The 22,522-nt window shown below is 37.4% G+C and overlaps 1 protein-coding gene across 1 annotated transcript in view; it reads left to right on the forward strand.

Annotated features, from left to right (window-relative positions):
* The window catches only part of MTBP (MDM2 binding protein), a 28,257-nt gene that overhangs the window by 822 nt on the left and 4,913 nt on the right, over window positions 1–22,522 (forward strand). Inside the window, exons 2-18 of the mRNA XM_009995376.1 lie at window positions 482–562; window positions 1,099–1,172; window positions 1,263–1,408; window positions 1,858–1,916; window positions 2,802–2,946; window positions 4,354–4,471; window positions 6,924–7,058; window positions 7,877–7,971; window positions 8,300–8,372; window positions 9,982–10,099; window positions 11,812–12,014; window positions 12,914–13,001; window positions 14,322–14,466; window positions 14,840–14,959; window positions 16,316–16,471; window positions 17,335–17,430; window positions 21,155–21,421. Of these exons, the coding sequence (XP_009993678.1) occupies window positions 482–562; window positions 1,099–1,172; window positions 1,263–1,408; window positions 1,858–1,916; window positions 2,802–2,946; window positions 4,354–4,471; window positions 6,924–7,058; window positions 7,877–7,971; window positions 8,300–8,372; window positions 9,982–10,099; window positions 11,812–12,014; window positions 12,914–13,001; window positions 14,322–14,466; window positions 14,840–14,959; window positions 16,316–16,471; window positions 17,335–17,430; window positions 21,155–21,421 (2,119 nt within the window). The remainder of the gene's footprint in view (window positions 1–481; window positions 563–1,098; window positions 1,173–1,262; window positions 1,409–1,857; window positions 1,917–2,801; window positions 2,947–4,353; window positions 4,472–6,923; window positions 7,059–7,876; window positions 7,972–8,299; window positions 8,373–9,981; window positions 10,100–11,811; window positions 12,015–12,913; window positions 13,002–14,321; window positions 14,467–14,839; window positions 14,960–16,315; window positions 16,472–17,334; window positions 17,431–21,154; window positions 21,422–22,522) is intronic.

Here is a 22,522-nt window from a genome sequence, read left to right on the forward strand (position 1 = left end):
GGGGCCCGGGAGCTGCCGCGGGGCCCGCTGGGCTGAGGGCTTTCCTTGGGCTGGGCCGGGATCTGCGCCCCTGCAGGGCTCCCCGCCTTATTAAATCTCCTCCTTTTCTTTCCGACTAAAAGAACCTTCAGGAACCGCGTGTGTGCGTGTGCGTGTGCGTGTGTGTGTGTGTGTGTGTTTTATTGCGGCTCTGCTACGTAACTCCCCAGGGCGTTCTTAAGATGCGTGCAAATTTAGCGGGAATTTTACATAATTTGTCTTTTGTAATTCCTGCAAGTCTGTAGTTGACAGGTTGTTTTAAAACTGAACTCCGTAGAATCGTAGAACAGTTGGGATTGGAAGGGACCTTTATAGGTCATTTAGTCCAACCCAAAAAACTTCATACTGTATTTGCAAGGAAGCAAGACTTAACTTCTGTGAGCAATGGATTTAAGAAAAACTCTTTTTATTTATATATATTAATTATTTTTTTTTTCCCTAGCTGGGACTGCTGCAAACGTTTATCAGTTCCTGAAAGAAAGCTGTAACTCATCTTTAAATGCAGATGTGAGAGCATTCCCAGGTAAGTAATAGTGGGCAGTAGTGAAAGGCACATGTTGTCAGGGAACTGGCCTAGACACATTTCATGATCAGGTGAAACAAGTAAGAAACTTAAGGAAATCCAACTTTTGCAGTGTGCCTAAATGTGCAGGCAGGGCTGCTCCTGTTCCTTTAGGAAAACTGATGTCATGTCAGCAGCTGAGCTGTTTGGAGAAACAAACCTGTAAAACTGTTGGTTTAGACAAGGGTTCTGAAAGGCTGACATTGAACTGACAGCTTAACAGCAAGTAGGTCCTCCAGACAGAGGATCATTAATAGTTAAACACTTGCCTAGATACTTACCTACACCTTAATATGTTTAGAGCTGAATTATGATGCCAAAATAAAAAAAGTAATTTAAGTCATTGTCTTGGTTGGTTGTCTCTGGTTCAATTGCTGATCCTGAGTCAAACTGTCATTTAAATGATTTGCAGTCTTTCAACAAATATGCTTATTATAATACGAAGAACAGATTGTATTGAATTGATTATTTTAAATAAGTGTTTTATCTCTTTTTAGCATGTTCAGTGGCTGGTATTCCAGGTGTAAAGAAATGGTATTTTGCAAGTAATGTTATATGTGGTTATTATCAGGTAAGAGAAAATTCTTAAGTTCCTCAACTCTCTGCCTGTCTCTAGTGCAAGCTAAAACTGTAGTGCTCAAAATTCTTTTTGCTTGATCAGTTCTGCAGTTCTGACTGGGAGGAAATAAATTTTGACACGCAGAAAAATGAAGACCCTCTCCACACAAGTATTGATGAATGCCTGGGAGCCATACAGAATTTTGAGGAAGAAGACAATAACAGTAGAGAGTCACTGTCTATGGCTGAGTATGCATATTATTATTTTTATTGAAAGTATAGCGATGTGCCATTTAACAGTAATAACCCAAGGGAATAAAGAATGTAACAATTATGAGTTGTAACCAAAGCAACAGTTAACATGAACAATCCCCTACTGGTTTATTTTTATTTTAGCTTTGGATGACTTTTGTAGAATTACTGAACAATTTCCTGACTGCTGACAGTTATATATACAAAAAGAAGTTTTGTGCTAAGAGAAAGCTGACTGTCTTGCATCCTTTTTTCAGTTTTACTGCAGATTGTTTTTAAGTCATTTAGCCTACTTCTGCCTCAGTAAAAGAGGAGATAAATACGTCATTGCCTAGATGCATTTTTGCAGAATTTTAAAGATGCAAGATACTTACATCAGTGTTCATTAGTTGTAACTTTTTGTTTCTAAATGTTTTGTTTCCGACCATGTTTGTCTTAATTTTCAGTATCTATGATGAAGCAGCAGAAAGTCTGCATCAGTTAGCTGATAAACTTCCTGCCCCAGGTAATCTCTCTTTAAAAGAACAATTTGTTTTTTGGTTTATCCTGTTAGTAATTACTCTAAAAACTCAGCTGGTAAAATCATAGTCAAATAGAAAAATTCAGAGGATGTCAGTTGAATTAACTTGTATGCAGCTCTTGCAATTATTTCAGTGACGTTGAGCATGATTTGCCTCAAAAATCAGCTTATGGAGTAGTTTACTGCTTGTGTCTTTGGAAGGCTGTATTTCAGTAGAGATCAAGGTAGCTATTTATGTCATTAATTTTTCCATCTGAAATGGCAGCAAAGTGGCACTTAGCAATATGAAACAGCATGCGACCATAGGAAATTTCTATGGAAAAAATGAAAGTTGTTGACATCAGGCTGACATCTAATTTACCAGCTGATTGCTTGTAGGTGGGAGATTAGAAGCTGTGAAGGAGCATAGATCAGAGGTATTGGTTTCAAATTTTAAAAACTGAAGATGCATGCTGGAGTTACATAATACTGTAGTAATTGATTTGGGATGGCAAAGGAATTGAATGTGAAAAGAATGAGAAGTAAGCAGTTTGGATGTTAAAAAGACAAAAATGGCATAGCATAGTTGCACTAGAAACAGTGATCTAGGACTCTTAATCTGTCAAATACAGTGCTGATTGAGAGTGGAGAAATGCACAGAACTGTAACTGAGCAAAAGGTAAAATATTTAATTTTGCTTTTGTCTAAGAGAAACAGCAAGAGATGAACTAAAATGCATGACAAGTGTTTTAAATCTTGCTGAAGTTAATTAAAAGTCACTCTTTAGGCTATTTCAGTGCAGTTAGTGATAATCAGTACTTCTCTGTCTAGAAATGACTGGACCATTTACTGAATAATGGTACTCTGAGTCACATATCACTGTTTTTATAGGCAGAGCAATGGTTGATGTAATACTACAGGCTGTTGAACGAGATGGACCGAAGTTAAAAGACTGTTTACCTGCTGTTGGTGCCCTGAAACACCTGAGAGAATGGCACTCTGCACAAATCACCATTGCAACCAATGACTCTAAAGGGTATGCTCTTTATTTTAGGTCTACAAACAAGGTCACTCTTGTTTTCTGTTAGTATATGTCAGTACTTTATTTTAAAACATTTTATTTGAAAATAAGGCACTGTAGTGTCTTTAGCACTTTACACGGATACTCTGCAAATAAATTGATTTGTGGTCTGTTATTGTTTGAGGGGTGGAATTCCTCATTCTAGTTTATTGTAAATACATGCCCTAACCAGAGGGGCAGGCAGAAAAGCAAGCCCTCTGAAGCACCTGTTTCTATGACAGCAGAAAGTAAAATATTTTTCTTTTTACTTTCCTTCACAAGTGGCTTCAGTGTGCATTTTATCTGTTGAAGATTTACCATGCTACACAGTAACTTATATTGATCACAGTTTTCCAATACATTTTGTATTACCCTTGGTATTGCATTTAAGGGGGAAAAGAAAGTCTGATTGAAAAATGGAGTATAAATGCACAATTGCTTTCTGTATGTTTCTTAAGAGTCTTAACACTGAACTATTAATTCACTTTTAAATTAAGTGCAGTATTTTCTTTACTGTCCTCCTCTAATTGACATAAGTAGGCCACGCGCGGTGTCAATTTTCTTCCCTGCATGGTAAATTTTTGTGTTCCCCCTCCATACCCAAAAGATTCAAGTTTGCTTTGTGGACTATGTGGTTAACCTTAATCCTAAATTAAGAAAACTGTTTAAAATTAAGGCATTGAATGCAATATACCTACTGTAGAGTAATTCTGAGGTGGAAGATATACTAATGGCAATGACTTCCACAATCACTTGATCTCAGTGCTCATTGATATCTTCCTGTGCAGCCAACTTTTCACTGAATGAATTTTTCTGCTGTCTTTTATGTAAAATGAAGCCATTTGGGCACATGGTTCCTTTGATGGAAGTTCTTTCACAAGTTTTTCCCATTCTTTTGATGCTGATTTCTCTTTGAGGACAGACTAGGTCCCACAGATACTGGCTGTTCTCTCTCTCTGTTTTTGCTGAATTTGGGCAATATTTGTGCTGCAGTCATATATCTACTTACCAGGCTAAGTTCGAACCATCTAGATGTGCCAGTGATGGCAACCTGGCTTTGCTCCAGCTTCCAGCACCCAGCCTCGGTATGGTATCCCTGCAGCTTGCAATTGCCAGTGGTACTTGATGTCTAACAAAGTTCTTTGCTCTCATGTTCATGGAGGGTATCAACAACTTCCTTTAGAGAGCCTGAACCAGCAATTCTACAATATCTTGTACATTGTGGAACATAAAGCTATATAGCTATATATACATATAAATGTCTGTCTCAGTATACACAAGACTGCTTCAGTGCTAAGAGGTTATAGGTGAATTCAGTCAAATTGTACTGCACGTTACTGCAAAACTATAATCAATAAGATTATTTCTTCCTTATTTTTACAGTAGCTGGCAAAAGATTGCAGACTATCTATCAGCAGACTTTGTATCTTTAGAAAATGTCTTGAATATTATTGATTCAAAAGAACTCTGGAGAGGAAAGATTCAGATATGGGAAAGAAAGGTAAAACAACTTTTTTCACCGATAGATATATATTTAAAATAATCTGTGTGCATCATTTAAAGCATGTGTTGTACATTGCATTTTATGCTCTAAGCCAAATTTGGTTTTGTCAATGTAATTCAAAGAAGTAATGTGCTACATATGTGGGTGGGGAAACAACTTGTTTTTTTGCGTTATCGAAGGCTACTTGAGATCAAGGCATTGAGATTTGGATATCAGAAATCCAGGTGCTCTCCTGAAATCATAGAATGTTATGGGTTAGAAAGGACCTCTGGAAATACTGAGTCGAACCCCCCTGCCAGAGCAGGAGCACCTAGGGCAGGTCACAGAGACGGGTCTTGAAATTCTCCAGAGAAGGAGACTCCACAGCCTCTCTTGAGAAGTTTTTCCTCATGTTGAGGTGGCACTTCCTGTGTTCCAGTTTGTGTCTGTTGCCCCTCGTCCTATCACAGGACACAACTGAAAAGATACTGGCCACTCCTTGACACCCACCCTTCAGATATTTATCACATTAATAAGATCCCCTCTCAGTCTTCTCTTCTCTAGACTAAACAGCCCCAGGTCTCTCAGCCTTTCCTCATAAGGCACGCATTCCTGTCCCTTAATCATCCTTGTAGCCATCCATTGGACCCTCTCAAGTATATCCCTGTCCCTCTTGAACTGGGAAGCCCAGAACTGGACACAGTACTCCAGGTGGCGTCTAACTAAGGCAGAGTAGAGGGGCAGGAGAACCTCCCTCGATCTGCTGGAGACACTCTTCTTAATGCATCCCATGGTGCATTTGGCCTTCTTGGCCACAAGGGCACCTGGCTGTACCATGTTGTCTATCAGGACTCGAAGGTACTTCTCCGTGGAGCTGCTTTCTAGCAGGTTGGCTTCTAACCTGTACTGGTGCATCTTGTTGTTCCTCCCCAGGTGCAGGACTCTACACTTACTCTTGTTGAATCTCATCAGGCTCCTCTTTGCCGAGGCCTCCAATCTGTCCAAATCTTGCTGAATGGCTGCACAGCCTTCAGGTGAATCAGCCAATCCTTCCAGTTTCGTATCATCAGCAAACCTGCTGAGAGGACACTGTCCCATCATCCATGTCGTTGATGAAGATGTTGAACAGGACTGGACCCAGCACTGAACCCTGGGGAATTCCACTAGTTACAGGTCTCCAGCTGGACTCTGCACCATTGATCACTTCCGTCTGGGCTCTACTGTTCAGCAAGTTCTCAATCCATTTCACTGTCCACTCTTATACTCTGCACATCCTGCGCTTTGTCACAAAGATGTTATGGGAGATAGTGTCAAAAGCCTTACTAAGGTCAAGGTAGACTACATCTGCTGCTCTCCCTGCATCTACCCGTTCTGTCACCCACCGTAGATGGCTATTAGATTAGTCAAACATTATTTCCCCTTGGTAAATCCATGCTTGCTACTCCTGACAACTTTCTTCTCATCCATATGCTTAGAGATGACCTCCAGAATGAGCTGCTCCATCACTTTTCCAGGGATGGAGGTGAGGCTGACTGATCTGTAGTTTCCTGGATCATCCTTCTTGTCCTTTTTGAAGACCAGAGTGACATTGACTTTCCTCCAGTTCTCAGGCACCTCTGTTGTTTTCCATGATCTTTCAAACATGATGGAGACTGGTAAAGCAACAACATCAGCCAGCTCTCTCAGCACTCATGGGTATGTCCCATCAGGGCCCATGGACTTGTACATGTTCAGTTTACACAATTGATCTCTAACCCAATCCTCATTGACCAGTGGAGAGCCTTTCTTCAGGGTTTCTGTCTTATTTCCAGGGTCTGGGATTCACGAGGGCTGGCCTTAGGAGTAAAGGCTGAAGCAAAGACGTTATTCAGTAACTCTGCTTTTGCTGAATCCTCTGTTACTAGGGCTCCCACCTATTCTTCATTTGACCACTGATGTATTTGAAGAAGCCCATCTTGTTCTCTTTTACTTCCTTTTCCAGATTTAATTCTGAGAGGGCTTTGGCCTCCCTTGTTGCCTTCCTACATACCCTGACAATATTTCTGTAGTTCTCCCAAGTGAATCTCTTCTTCCACAAACTGTGAACTTCTTTCTTCCACATGACTTTTTTTCAGCAGCTCCTTTCTTATCCATTTGCCTATTCAAATTTCCTATTAAAAATTGCCTTGTTTTGTATCTATCACTAGTCATTATCATGTAACTCTGTAATTCTTGGTTGCAAGTAGAGGTCTAGTGTTTCTGCAAAGACTAGTAGCTTTGATTATGAAAGGCATTGTTCACATTTTCAGTATTAAGGTTTTGGATAGAGTAGTTAGTTACTTAAGTCTACTATTTTTTACGTAGTTTTGCAAATCTGCTGCAAACAAATATGATACTTATTCTTTAAAATAATAATACATGTAAACAGCAGAAGAGAAACAATTTTTCTCTCTTTTGACACATTTATTGTCTCTTTTTTTTTGTATTCCAGTTTGGATCAGAAGTTAGGTTTCCAGAATTTTGTTTGAAGAGCATGTCAGCAAAAACATTCAGCACTTCACATTTGAGTTCTTCCTTTGCTGTTAAAAAAGAGCCACAATTGAGAAATACTGATGCTTTGCCAGAGGCAAGTATTATTCTTGATCTTTCTTTGAGCTATGAAAATCAAATCTGTTTTACATCCCTCATAAAATTAGTATTCGGGGAAGCCTTAGTCAGAATTGAAAATTAAACATAAAAGTAATGATTACGAAAGTTTGAGGAATACTTCTTTTGTGCTTGTGTGTTCTCAAAACAGGTCCTTAAAATGTCATTGTTTGTTCTTAGGAATGCAATACCAAAATGTTTTTCAAGTAGAAATTGAGACTTTGTTAATTCTTAATACTCAAAATACGAAGTTTATTTATGAATTTTGTATTTATATAACCTTTTCTACTTAATTTAAAAATTTGTTGTGGATTGTTTTTTTTAAACTCTTGTCACTGTAATGTTCCCTGTTTTGCACTGGAAGTAGGTATTTGATGGGAACTCCAGAATTGTATTTGTTGATGAAAACAAAAATTAGTGTTTATGAAAACTGATGTAAGTTAAATAGATAACTATTTTCAATGTTATAGTGTGTACATTTTTAATTGCATTCATCTGTTCCTGGTAGATCTTATTTTTCTTTAAATTTGCATCAAATGGGTTGTAACTCTTATCCAATGGTTGACGTTCTAGAAAGTAAGTTTTATTAAACAGAATTAAATACCTTCCTGGTTTTAACATAATTATGTTTAATATGGCATTGTGACATATATATATATATATATATGCCTATGTATTTCTTTATATCTCTTTCAGATGTATGGCAAAAGCCTCCAGAAGATCATCTGAGGAAGTTCCATTGTGATAACTTCATATATATAGCATTACAGATTTTTTTTTTATTTGATCTCTTTTCAGGTTTTCCATTACTATGGTCCTGTACTAGAATATTTACAGATGGTACTGCTCTCTGATCTACCTTCCTTTTTTATATCAGATCTGGAATTCGAGCTGTATCCTTTTTAAGGTTCTAAACTACTGATAATGCTTTATAGCAGAAGCAAAGCAATCAGGATCTACCTAGGCAAGCAACACATGAGGATTGGCAAAGGCTCATTCCATTCTAGCCTGCTAAAACAGTCACAGTGCTTCTTCACAACTGGATTTTTTGATGTTGAAATTTAAATTACGCAAGCAATAAGCACCTTTTTCTTATATTGTTGCACATATACTTTGTGTGTTGGTGTGGATGCTATTTGTGGGGATAGAATAGAGAAATATTCACTACTGCAGAAGTTTAAGTTCTTGTGAAGATGAGGTTCCTTAAATTGTTCTGTTCAGGAGTCTGGCAAGAAAGAATATCAAGGAGACGTGTTCGTTGCTTTTGGACCAGATTTCTTCTCTCTCTGGGAAGGTAAAAATTTATTTAGGTATAGTAGAAAAATGAAGATACAGATATTGCTCATAAAAGATACAGGGATAATATTTTTAAACCTAGCCTCTGTGTAAGCTCCTTAAATATTTAGTTCTGAAGCAAATTTGGCTTTTAAAGGTTCATGTTATACAGGTCCTGACAATTTGTAAGCTCACTGAATGTTCTTTTCCTTTGCTAAGTTTCCATTCCCTAAAATATTTTGTAATGTTTAATCCTATCTTCACAGATAATTTCTGTGCTATCACTATGTAACTGTTGGGGTTTTTTTTAATTATCAAAAGACAGGCATGTGTGCAGCCCACAAAATATATCTAGCTAGTCTGAAGTGGTAAGCTTTTTTATTTTGCATGTGCATACTCTGCTTTTTCCATTCTGCTTTTGGATAAGAAGAGCTCTTGAAACATATACAGGTCTACTTTTTTTGGTTTTCATTTTTCCCCTTCAGATGATAGTATGTTTATTCATAGCTACAGTATTAGTTTGAAAATATTTTTTCTGAGTTTTTAAGGTGATCTATGCTTGTTTAGGAAAGTTTTTGAAATTTTTATAAAATAAAGCAGTGCCAATCAAAACAGAGCTTGCAATATGAAAAGGCTGATACAGTTACAATGAGTAACTTGTTCTTTATTTACTGTGCAGATGGTATTCCATTATCAGGCTGTATGATACATCTTCAATTTGTTTAGATTTTTAATAATGTTTTTCCCCCTCTGCCACTCCTTCTCCATTATGCTTAGCCAGAAAAAAGAAGTAAGTCCTTTTTCTGATGTACCAAAAATATCTTTTGGAATTGTTTATATCAGTAGAAATCCCAAGTAATTTTCATTCTACATGAGGATACTGAACATTTGGTCAAATTATCTTTTACAATTTAAAAACTTGCATTTCTGATAGTTCTTTTAAAGATAAAGCTGAAGCAGTTAAAACACATTCTCAGGTTACTTTTTAGAGTCTACATATGTTGAACTGAATATGTTTTCAAGATAATTTCTGGTAGGGACTTTTTTCAGTCTACTACTGGAAATATTACACATTCATAGGCTTTTCTAATTGCTGTAAAAGATTTTTTTTATTGCTTGAGTATTCAAACACTCATGCATTTTTTTTCTGTTAGTGCTTTTTGGTGTGAAATTTGCATACAGACATAAACATAGTCCAGTATCTAATTACTTGAAAAGGATAATAAGTAGGGAGGAAAAAAAATTACATCTTTTTTTAAAAGGAATGCAGAGCGGTTGAAGCCAACTGTATATTAGAATTCTCTGTTCCTTTTGGATACTACTCTGCAGAAGTGGTTTTAGCCAGATTATTGAAAACCTGTAACAGGTAACAATTACCTTTTTCTAGATGAAATAGAAATTCAGTATTTAATGATCTCTCAACTGGAGCAAAAAATAAAAACAATTTTTACAGCTTCTGTGTCAAATGCTGTTCTACCTCAATTGATGTGAATGAAAGAAGTGTGGAATAAAGATATTTTTCTTCACTTGAAGTACATTTGAAATAATGGCAAATCAGTAGTTCAAGAATGAAATGTAAAATAGGTTTCAGTAATATTTAATGTATTGTATTTGCTCTCATTATTTAGGTGGGAGCTCTATTTACATTGCCATGTAATGTAAGCAGTGTGCTGATCCCATCCCCTGCTCAGTTGAGTACCAAGAAATGGAAGGAATACATGGCCAGAAAACCCAAAGTCATTACTGGTAGGTAAAAGGAAGATGACTACAGGTTTGTGTTGTGGTTATATCCTTATGTGTGTGTACATATATATGTGATGGGTTTTTTCTATACATTTGGGATGCCCTTTTGTTCTCCAGTGAAATTATGTCACTTATTATAATGTTTATTGGCACAAATGCACAGATTTGTTGTAGAGGAGAATTGACAGTAACATCATGGCGAGCATTAGGGAAACAGTGCATCTCCTTTAAACCGTTCCTGTATCTATCAGTCAGCTAAGATCCAGCTTCCACTACCTTTCTAATGCAATTGTACAATCTGTGGACAAAGAGGTTTGCTTCTGCAGATGGAAATCCAGTGTGCTTCTCTTAGATGTTCCCCTTCTCACCTAGGCATTTCCAGTAGTTCTTCAGTGCACTTGCATTTAATTTCAACATTTTCCTAGGAAAATACAGAACATCAGGAAATGCTGGATCTCTCCATTCACCTAAGAGCCAGTATGCTTACCTAGTGATGGAGAATAGGCTTACCTTCCCTTGCCCTCTCTTTCCTTCCCCTTCTGATATAAACTCTTGAAGAAAAACTGGAATACTTTTTATTTCTTGATAACAACATTTTATAATACTAAAAGCCATCAAGCTCTGATTGAGTTATTTATTGAGACAGTACTGAAAAAGTGATTTGACTTTAAACCTTAGTACATCAAAAGTACTCATTCTCTCATTTTCTGCATCTACCAAGGTGCTATAAAGTATTCCTTTGTGTAAAAAAAAAATAGCACACCCATGCTTTAAATCTTTCCATCCAGTGCTACATTAATTTATTTTCAAAACTGCATACTATATGCCTGTGATTAAACATGGTATGTGTTTGTCTGTTACGCAGGCTATGTACAAGTGTGAAGCAGCGAGCAAAGCTCTTAATAATGAATAATGCAGTTTCCTTGGGAAGAGTGTGTGCAGTTTCCTTATTCTTCTACAAATCGGTGTTCTTCCAGTGAAACATTATTTCCATTCACATATGCAAAAATGCTTGTTTCACCCAGCTGAACAGACCCTTCTCAAATCATTACATATGTAACATATTGTTTGGCTGACTATTGTTTTGTGGTGGAAATACAGCTTTGCCAGTTGCTTTAATAAGACCAATGAAGGAGCTTTTCTTTGTTGGTGGTTAGAGTTGCCTGATGTCCTTTGTAGCCTCCATTAAAAAACTGGCCCTTGCTGCAGTCACAGGAGTTCCATCAACATGAGGAAAAACTTCTTTACTGCGAGAGTGACGGAGCCCTGGAACAGGCTGCCCTCAGAGGTTGTGGAGTCTCCTTCTCTGGAGACTTTAAAGACCCATCTGGACATGTTCCTCTGTGATCTGCCCCAGGTGATCCTGCTGCAGCAGGGGGGTTGGACTTGGTGATCTTCAGAGGTCCCTTCCAACCCCTGTGATTCTATTATTTTATGACTTTGGTGATGATAACATGCTAGCTTTTTTAAGCTAGCTGCATAATCCAACTCTTCTTTGCTCCTATAGCTCATGTATTTTTCCCAGCTTTTTAGCATGTACTTTTTTAAGGAGCAAGTATCAGCTGTAGTTAGTGTCACCTAAAAAGATGTTAGTAAGATTTCTTATAGAACAGGAGAGAGCAAGGGAAAGAATTTTGATGGAAGATTATAGCTTATTTTAAAGCTGCTTTCCTGAGGGTGTTTCACAGTTGTGTCCTATGGTTGTTTTTTTTCAGTTCCAGAAGTTGAACTGAAGGGAGAATCTTGCCGATACTATTTCTTGTTACAAGGCAACGGCTCTGGAGGATGTAAAGCAACCTTGATTCATTCAGCTACGCAGATTAATGGCATGGCCACTCTTGCTGTAATAACTGGGAAGCTAAAGGTAAAAGCAGAAGAAACCGAGTCAAGTAAGAGTTATTGCTTACTTATTCTAAGAGTATCCCAATGCAGGCAAACACTACTAATAGTTATAGATTTCTTTTATTCATTCCAGTCTGTGTTAAGAGGGAGAAAACAAGGAGTAATATTACTTTTTGATTAATAAATCTATTCTTTCAGCAATATTTTTTCAAATGCACTATTTACTACTACCGTATTTTTAAATAAATTACATAATGTTGTAGTTATTTCTCATAACTGTGATTAGTCATGTTTTAATGTACAGGGATATCTTGGTAATATTAAGGTAAATCAGATTTGCAAAAACCTACAGTTTAAAAAGTACATGTTGGTGTAAAGACTAACCAGCCCAAGCCTGAAATCTAAGCAATTACCTGTTGACAAGCCTATTTCATTGAGGGTTTAAAATGAAAACCACAAGACCAGCAGGCAAATTGGATTTCATGACCAGTTCAGTTACTGGGCAGATATTCCTATTACTGCAGAGTGGTGAAGATATGGACTAGCAGATGATCAGCTACTCCACTCCGTAAGAGCACATATGTAGACATTTATTAAGAGTAGTTGTCCTGTTACAACTACACATACTAGATAGCCCTGCTAATTCATGTATTGGCTCTCAATAACACTGACAAAGAGCAGTGACCTGCATCTTATCCTCTCACATCCTTATTATTGAAGTAAATCCATGTGTGGTATGACTGACTGCTTCCCATTTGTCCTAATTAAAATCCCATTAGTAGGGTGTCAGAAGCCTGAAAGTCCTTCACTGTATGTTGGGAGAAACCTTTTCTTTACTGGTATCAAACTCAGGGACTTTTAACTTTCTCTCTATGTCAGTTGCGTTAGTTGTGTTGTCATTATACTGTTTTTTTACTGAAATAAAAAATATTTCTCCTAATCTGCACAGGCTGTTGTGTTGCTGATTTTATCAAGAGTCTGCCACATTTTAGTGGAGAGGACATAGTACAGAGAGAAAAGAAACTGTCTTGTCTTCAAGTGTTTGCCTTGAAGGAATATCTCAGTAAGTAACAGGCAGAGCACTGTACACTCTCCAACTAGTATTGTAAAGGTCTTTATTTCAGACTGAATGGCCTTACAAAACCAAGGTGAGCAGATCACTTTGTGCAGAAAAAGTGGAGCTTTTAAACAAAGCTTTTTAGAATATATCCATGATTTTGTCACATAATGACTTCTAAAGTGAGAAAAAGAGAATGTTGTACTTAAAATAAGGCTGGTGGGTGTTTGTTATGTTACAATTCTGAAAGTTTCAGCACAGTTTTGGAATAATTCTGAGGTAATTAACTTTATTTGCTTTGTTTTTTCTGTGCTTTTTTTTCCCAAAAAACCTAACGGGTGTGCCTTCTACAAAAATAAGAATGCTGGTTTGGGGACTTTGTTGTGTGGGTTTTTTTTTTTAATTATTCTGTCTTGTCAGAGTCTTACATAGCAGAGGAGAGGCATGCATTAGAGATTTGTTATATTTATCATGCTTTATCGATCATAATAATAGCTGAAAGGTCATCCTTTGTAGATTTTCTTGACTGCAAAGAAGTTTTCTGTCTAAGTCCATTGCTCAAAAGATTCAATTAAAACAAAAAATACTTCTCAGAGGTTGGCTAGATTATTCAAAATAGCATACTGTGAAGGTAATTCAAGTATATTATCCTTAGGAGAATACCAACTTAAGGAAACCAAGATTTCTCCTAGTAGTCTTGTGTTCTACCTCCTACCCCCGTCAACTTGCAGTCATTCTTGGATTCCTGTTCATATTAAGCCTGAGCTTGAGGCAACCTTATAGCTTGTTTTAAGTTTGTTTTGAGTCACCCATTTGCATTAGGAGGAAGACAGAATAGGAGCAGTTGGGATTTGCCAGTCATCCTAAACCATATCAGAACTACCTGACCCTTGATATTCTGACCAAAGAGATCAGAACAGGCTATCAGTTATATTGGAGCCACACTTGTACCACAGCAGTCAAAGTGGAGGGAAGGAGGCTCTGCAGACTTGGAGCTTTTCATGTTTAGGCTCAGCAAGTCCTGATATTTATCTCTGAGGGATTCAAACCTTGATATACTCAGAAATTCACAAATACAGCAGTAAAAGGACTGTAAAAAGATGATTCACATGTGATTTCAGACATTCTCACTGCTACGTTTTTTCACTTGCCTATGGACTAAACCACTCATGCCTTACTTAGGGGTACAATAGTAAATGTCAGGTTAACTTACTTGTGCTACTGCTTTGGGGTGGGGATTTCTTGGGGTTTTTTGTGCAGGCTCCAATTTCTCTTTGTTACTTAGCAGGTGCAGTAGCCTTTCTTTCCTTCTCTTTCCATTTATAGAGAGAAAGGAACTGATTGAGCAGCCTCCAGTTATTTCTACTAAGGAGTTAAAAAACTTGCTAGAACTTACAAGAAAGTATTTTTTGGACCTGTGCAGCACTAGTCTTCCTAAAGCTGTTCTGCTGAAGGTTTCCAATAACACTAGGTCATGCACTGTGACTTCTGGTAAGTATCATTTTAAAAATACACTGCTTATTCTCTTTTGATGTATTTTCATACCTGGTGTCAATTTTTTACTAAAAGAAGGAGAGTTGTTTACCAAAAGAGGGAAAAAGAAAAGGAAAAATAAAGTAGCTTTCTAGGCTTTTTTAGCAAACTGAAATTAATCTTCCATCAACTATTTCCTTCCTTTTCCTTGACAAAAAAACCTGAAGCAATTATGCAGAAAGCATTTCTAATCATAGCACTGGGCAGATTTTCCTTATATTTATATACTTTGAATATATATATGAAGGAGTATATATATACACATATATATATATTTCTCTAAAAAATAAGATTCTTCGCCTTCTGTTAAGGATTATCCACCAAATATTTCTTACAGAATCTGATTTAATGGAGCCAAATCCATTGGAGTGGCCAGAAAGACATGTTCTTCAGAATCTGGAAAACTTTGAAAAAAACAAGCAAAAAATGAGGTAATGGTTAAATACTGGACATTTTCTTTATAGTTGAACATCACTCTAGAGGAACTGTGTATGTTGGTAGCCATTTTGTAAGCTATTTTCAAATATATTGATAATCTCTCAGAGGAAACAGTTCTTAAAGCTAAAACTAAGGTTCAGTCAATTTCCAAAGGTGTATTTGGTTGGTATTTAAAGTAGTATTGTTTTGATTTTTATTGACAAAACCCAGCTTAAAGTTACCTAAAGGTAACATATTTCTGAAACTAAATTACCAAAATGGCACTACTAGAAAATAATATCCATCCTAAAAAAACATACAAAAGCTCTTTTTTTTTTTTTTGCCTCCCAACATGCCCTGTAGCATAAATAATAAAGGTAGGACAGTTACCACAGTGGGTTTTGTCAGCATGTACAGTGTGTTTCTAATCTCCTTGCATTTCCTTAATAGTCAGGACTCAGTATCAGCTCTCAAGTAGAAGGTCCTATTGTTTTTATGTCTGAAGCTTATATTTAGTTTTGCTTTTTCTTCAGTGCTGTTTAAGTGAAATCTGGAGACCTTTGTGCCACTTCGTACAATCTATTTATTTCAGTTCAGCACTCAATTTGTGTAAGACTTCGTGATCTTTGCTGGGTCTCAACGTTTTTGCTGACAGACCTTTAGAGCCAGATGTCCAACTGCCTTTTTCTTAGTCACTTCCATCCCATTCCTCTCTTTCAAAAAACATAGTTTCTCATGGCCTAGGTTGGAGTTTTGCATGTCAGAAATTCTCACATTAGATCTGTGCTTTCCCATGGGTATTATTATGTTATTAGCTTTTGTTTCTCAAAGAGGTAAATTTCTTCCCTCTAATTAGCTTTTGAAAAGCTTCCTAAAGGATTTTTCTGTGTCATAGTTAATGTTGATTTAATTATATTCTGAACTGGTTATCTTCTATGATTCTGAATCAGTGTACAGCATGCTGCTTAACAGTAGAAAAAACGAGAGAACTCTGCTATGCTTGATTGAAGACACTAAACAAATAGAGAGGAGATTTGAATGCAATAGTGCAAAGGTTTCTTTTTTTTAATGGGAATTAATTTTTGAACCTACAGGTCCATACATGGAAAAAAGGGATGAATTATATTCTCTCCATGTATTTCATAACTAAGCTATAATGTTGAAGAAATTACTTTCTTCAGTGGAATGGAAGAGAATTTGCCTCAAATGTACTTTATCATGAATATTCATGTAAATGCTCTCAAGGAGCAACCTTCTTAATTTTACTTTGGAAATATGTTTGTTTGTTCCAGACTAGCAGTTACTGAATTTAAAAAAAGATTTAAAAAAATCTGAGGTTGTTCTTTTTTTTTTTCTTTTCCTTTTTTCAGAGTTCCTATGTTTGCACATTCATCTGAACAATTGCTGGGGCATAAAGATAGCCAGCGAGAGTCATTGACATTGCTTGATGCTAAAGAATTACTGAAATACTTCACACCAGAAGGGCTACCAGTTGGTGACCTTCAGCCACTACAAATTCCCAAACGGTATAAATCCAGCATATTAAAACCACTGAAAATCATACTCAGAACTTAGGTAGGGGAATGTGAATAAAGACTGAATGAGAGTCTCGGAATGGCCTAACTGGATTTAAGGTTGTAACTTGCAACATTCATGTATCGCATGCCTGCCAGTGAAATCAAGTTTTATTCGCATCCAGTTGATCTTCGTATTTAGTTTTTTCAGAATCTGAAGGGGCCAAGAATGATGATGCTGGTCCTGTGGAAGAGTGTGCCAGCAGACCTCTTCTGTGCTGTGCTACAAGCTGGCACCACTGTGCATGTCCATTTCCATAAGAGTATTTCTAGCAAAGCAGAAGTTACTGTGGCAAGAACGTTAATTTTATTGATGTGTTTTTTATTCACTCAGTGGGGGGAAGACCAGCTGAGAAAACAATTACAGTGTAGAAAGGGCAATAGCTGTGCCCATTTAACTGTATTTGTCTCAGGCCATGCTGGCCCAGCATTCCTATCTATGTTCTTATGTGATAAAGTGCTCCTTAAAGGAAGCTTGTCTCCTCTGACTGCTCTGCAAGTGTTTGTCCTTAGAATGTGTACAGCAGGAAGATCAATATAAGGAGCTAGTGGGGTTATAGTTGCCTGGTTTTATTGATCAGTTATTAGTGCAATGACCTCTACACTGGTTGAAATGTGTAAGAGCTTCTGTAATAATGATCACACAGTAGGTATTCATTGAACTTAATATTCCATTGATGCTGTACCCCAGGGGCTTAGCTACAAGACATGCTGTTTTGGTCTTCCTCTGTCAAGGCATTTGTTTCTGACTTCTGGAAGTCTAATTTATCCTGACTGTAACTAGTTAAAATAGTTCAGTATTTTTGTCCTTTCAGTGACAATGCATTCCTTTTGACACCAGAGCTTACTCCTCGGAAACTCAGAGGTTTGCCCTTTGAAAAAGCAGCTGGGTGCCATTATCATGGACTTGAGTAAGTTTCCTGCCTTCTTTTCCCAAAATTATTTTTCAGCGTCCACGCAAGGTATAATTAGAAACCTTTCAAGAACATGATGGTGAATTATGCAAAACTGTATGTATCCTTTTCCTTCATGGGAACAATTTACACATGCCACCTCTCCCTTTCTTACCTGTATTCGTTGATTTACATTGCAACACTCCCACCTTGATGGTGATGTAAAAACATTCAGGTTTTTCTCTGAAGTTGTACTGCTGTAACTGTTCTCAGTGTCTCTGAAGAATTTAATTCAGAAGTGGCAAGGTGAAGAAGGTTCATTAGTACCTATCAAGTCCCTGGAGCAGCATGTGAGTGAATCTACATACATAGTTTCTACTTTGATATTAAATTGTAGGCACTTTCAGACTAATAGTCATGAGGTTTATGAGACTTGCTGGGAAGCTACCTGTATGTTCAGGGAACCTGAAAACAAGAGCTGCAGGAAAGAGGCAAATGTTAGTGGTAAGAATCTTCGGAAGGATTGATATGGTTAGGATTGTATTTAGTCCCAGACAGCCAACACTGTTTGTCTGAGCTTCAGTTGGACAAACATCATATAAGGTAGCTGTATAAAAATTGTTTGGAAAAATATGGATGCTGTTGAGCAGAAGAGGAAAAGGACATGCACAAATGCTAGAGCAGATAATTCAGCATAACTCTTCCATATGGACAGACTCTTGGTCTTAATGCAGTATATATTAAGAAAAGCAGTGAATACTGAGCATAGCCAGTTTGGTCTTCATGCAAATTTCTGCCACCTCCTAAAATTGTATTTTCAGATTATCGGGATGTGACTAAAAATACTGCTGGTATTTTTTTTTCCTATTAACTGCACAAATAGTTTGTTTAAGCTATGTTTAAAAGCTATGTTTAGTATCTGTTCAGCTATCTGTTTTTTCTCATTTTCATAGTGGTAACTTGGGAGCCTCTTAGCCTTTTTAGGTTTGTAACAAGAGGCACAAAGAGGCAACTGGGTAAATAGGAGAAATGCAGATTTGTCCTCCCAAGTGTGGGAAGAAAGCACTTGGCTCTTTTCTGTTGGTATGTGCTGCCTCTTCTCATAGCCACAGAGAGGCCTGGATATTGTGGAAAGGAGGGATAGATACTCAGGCATAATTATGTTACAAGGGGAATGTGCTAGCAATAAGGAAGGGAAGCAGTGGAGTAAGGTGGTAGAAACTAGAGGGAAAAGTAGAATCTGTGAAAAGGAGCTATATGACCACAATATATTGTATCATAAGGTCTTTTGGAGCAGATATGTTTTCTACCATGCAGTTGTGATTGCCATTTCCATCTGCATAGCTGCTCTATTTACAGTTGGGAGGAAAATCTTGTCAACAAAATCAGGAGTAGCAGTTATGTTTAAATGAAATTTCTGGTTTTCATGAACCTGTTCCAAACACTTGGATCCTGTGTCACAAAGAGAAAGTAATTGCTGTTAAAGCAGAGTGAGTAAAATGGCAATTTAACTTGTAAAGATAACAACATTTTTCTCTTTGTAGGGAATGTGATTACTCAGGGGACTGAGCATATAAATAAGGAAAATTAAATACCTTGAAATTTGTAAGTTAAGAGGACTTAGTCTTATCAGATAATTAATTTATTTCTAGTGGAAAGTCTTACTCAGCCGTGGAAATAGTCTGTTATTAGAAAAGTGAATTTCTTCCTAAATATGAAAATAACTCTGAAGAAAGTGGAAAAAATCAGATCTAGCAATGTAACGTAACTTTGTGTTTGAGTTCTCAGAGTAGGAAATATTGCTTAGTAGTTTGGAGAGTGGTCTGGGATTGCTCACATTGTTCAGAATGCTTGTTAGGAAAAGGATAGAATAATATTGGATAATACTGGCATCTTTCCCTGCAGTAGAAATAATGCAAGTTGCTGGGCAAATGAAACATTGATCTCTTGCAAGGAATCTTGGAAATCCATTGCACAAGAGATAAGTTAGTTCAGATGCATTTTGTGTTGTTGTGATCTCATGAGCATGGTTCACTGAGTTACCACTTACTATTTGTTCTCTTTCAGCTCCACATTTAATACAGCATCTTGTTTTGATTTGGTTGATTACACCACTTATTTTTTGCAGTCAGTAGGAAGCTGGGAAGCTTGTGCTTGTTCAGTGATCCTTTTCTATGTTTAGTATCTAAAAAATGTGAATCTCTCATAGAACAGTGCTCATCTTGGATAAAACTAAAGGTTGCTATTCTAGAGAACAGTTAGCAATTAATCTATACTAAATAGCATTTAAAACACTTACCATGCCCTATCTTCCTCATACTTGCACTCAATTAATACAATCTCACAGCAACCTAGTTTTTGGCACTACCTAGCTCTTCTTAAATATATGTCATCATTGTTGCATTTTGGGATTCCTGTATCTCACTACCCTTACACAAAGGAATTTCTTCCTAATGTCTAAGCTGAATCTCCCCTCTTCCAGCTTAAAACCATTACCCCTTGTCCTATCACTATACACCCTAGTAAAAAGTCCCCTCTCCAGCTTTCCTGTAGCCCCTTCAGCTAATGCAAGTCAACTGTAAGGTCTCCTCAGAGCCTTCTATTCTCCAGGCTGAACAGCCCCAATTATTTCAGCCTGTCTTCATAGCAGAGGGGCTCCAGCCCTCAGATCATCTTCGTGGCCCTTCTCTGGACTTGCACCAAGAGCTCTATGCTCTTCCATTGTTGAGGGCCCCAGAACTGTACACAGTATTCCAGGTGGGGTCTCATGAGAGCCAAGTAGAGGGGCAGAATCACCTCCCTCGACATGCTGTCCACACTTCTTTTGATGCAGCCCAAAACACAATTGGCTTTCTGGGCTGCAAGTGCACTTTGCTGGATCATGTTGAGCTTCTCTTTGGCCAACACCCCCAGATCCTTCTCCTCAAGGCTGTTCTCAATCCATTCTCGGTTCAATCTGTATTTGTGCTTTGGGTTGCCCCAACCCAAGTGCAGGACCTTGCACTTGGCCTTGTTGAACTTCATGAGGTTGGTGTTGACCCACCTCTCAAGCTTGTTAAGATCCCTCTGGGTGGCATCCCTTCCCTCCAGCATGTCAACCACACCACACAGCTTGGTGTTGTCAGCAAACTTGGTAATAACTTCATGTTTTCTGGATCTCAGATTTTTGGTGGATACTTGCAAGGTCTGATGTCTAAAGATACTGTATCCATTATGGTGTGCTGGGTTGTTAATGTGTTTAGGTTCAGAGCTACTCTCATCATTGTTTTATTAGAGTTTCCCACTAGTTAGCATGTTAACAGGGATTCCATCTGTTAAGTATGGACTGAATAGGAAAACCAGTAAAATCTATTATGGACAGACTGAAGATACAAAGGTAACATAGAACTGACTATGAGGAGAAGAAAATCCATTGTCATCATCCTAATCTATTGCTTGTTCAAGGCAAAAAAAATGGCTGATGTCCACAGAAATTTTATTTGTAAGACTACAGGGCAAAGACTTACAACTAGTGCATGATTCAGCTTCTTTGTTGGAGTTAGACTTGAATATTGCTAAATCTATCACTCATGTTAATTTACTGGGCTATTTTAAGGTATCTTTGGGAACAATACACCAGTCCAAACAAATAGAGTTTTGCTGATTATATGATAGACAAAAGTAAGTTGTTCTGGGTTGTTTTTCTTTATTGCAATAAAGCAGAGACTTTATCTCAAGGATTTCTTACCAATTTCAATTTTAGATATTGTCTGGATAACAGAAGAGCCTTAGAGAGAGATGTGGGATATGCTGAACTTCAAACTCGTCTTATTCGCTATGAAACTCAGACTACTTGCACCAAGGAGTGCTGCCCTGTGCCTGTTGCCTTGAGCCCTCTTCCATCTCCTGCAGTCTTGTCAGAGCCTGGAAGTGTCCCTGATGGAGAGTCTTTACAAAGTGAATTCAAAACAGAAGCATCAAGGCTAAAATGCAGATCTAAAGACTTGGATTACTTTCATCCCCAGAAGAGGTAAGCACTGAATAAAAGGAATCTTTAACATGAAATATTTTAGTAGTCTTTTGTGAAATGCATCTTTTTTTTCTCCTCTCAAAATGTTTTAGTGAAGCTGTCTAGACAAATATTCTAGTTGTTTAATACTCTTCTGTAGGTTCATTTTTTTTTTTCAAGTGTGTTCTCTCATTGATAGCATTAGATTATCAAAAAAGTTCAATATAAGCACCTTTTATTTCAGAGATTTGGGATTGTATCTTGCAAAGTCTCAAGTGCCTTTGAAAAGATGACAGCCTTACTGAGGACTGAAACCGTCATTGCTGTTGCAGTACAAATAAACAACTAAAGGCTTAGAAAGCCAAGTGCTGTGCAAACAGAATAATTGAATTCCTAATGCGAAGAATCACTAGTATAAGCTGACCTACAAAAATTCAAACTTAGAGTCAGCTTTGTTTATTGAAGTCTTATTTTTTAAGATTTCCCCTTGCACCTTCACTCTGAAGATCCAAACTCTTTGCATCCATAAAAAATAGCTGCTATGTTACACTATTGAATTAATTTTTTACTGTAATACTTTACTTCTTCCTTCTTTCGTACCTTTTTCAGTAGAACCACGGTAAGCCTTTAAAAAGATGTATAATTTTAGGAATACCCATATCTTTTGCAGCTTACTGAATAGTTAGAAAAGAGGATGTGATAGTACTTAGCACCTCATAAACTGGAGTTTCAGAGTCACTAACACTCTTACAGTTGAAGGATCAAGCATTACAATGTTCCAGTAGAATTGTAATGCCCAGGATCCCACGGTTAGAGAAGAGTTGTGATGTTCCTGTAGGACCAGAAGAAGTAAAATAGTTTCAAGAAGTTCTGAGACTGGAGGCCAGTAAACTCTGCTCATCCTACCTACCTAGATGAAGGGTCCATGTGCAAAACTACCTCTTCTTCCAAAGAGTTCCTCTTAGTTGTCTTGTTTCTTTGGTTTGTTTCTTGACTTTTTTAGTCAGAGGTGCAATGGATCTACTATCAGGGACCAAATCAGTCAGTGAAGTGTCCTAATACCAGAAAAAGTTACAGAATAGAATCCTGGCTGCTGTTTTCAGATGCTGTTTGCAAGAATGT

Source organism: Chaetura pelagica, unplaced genomic scaffold (assembly GCF_000747805.2).
Source record: "Chaetura pelagica isolate M959 unplaced genomic scaffold, ChaPel_1.0 scaffold53, whole genome shotgun sequence".
Lineage (NCBI taxonomy): Eukaryota > Metazoa > Chordata > Aves > Apodiformes > Apodidae > Chaetura > Chaetura pelagica.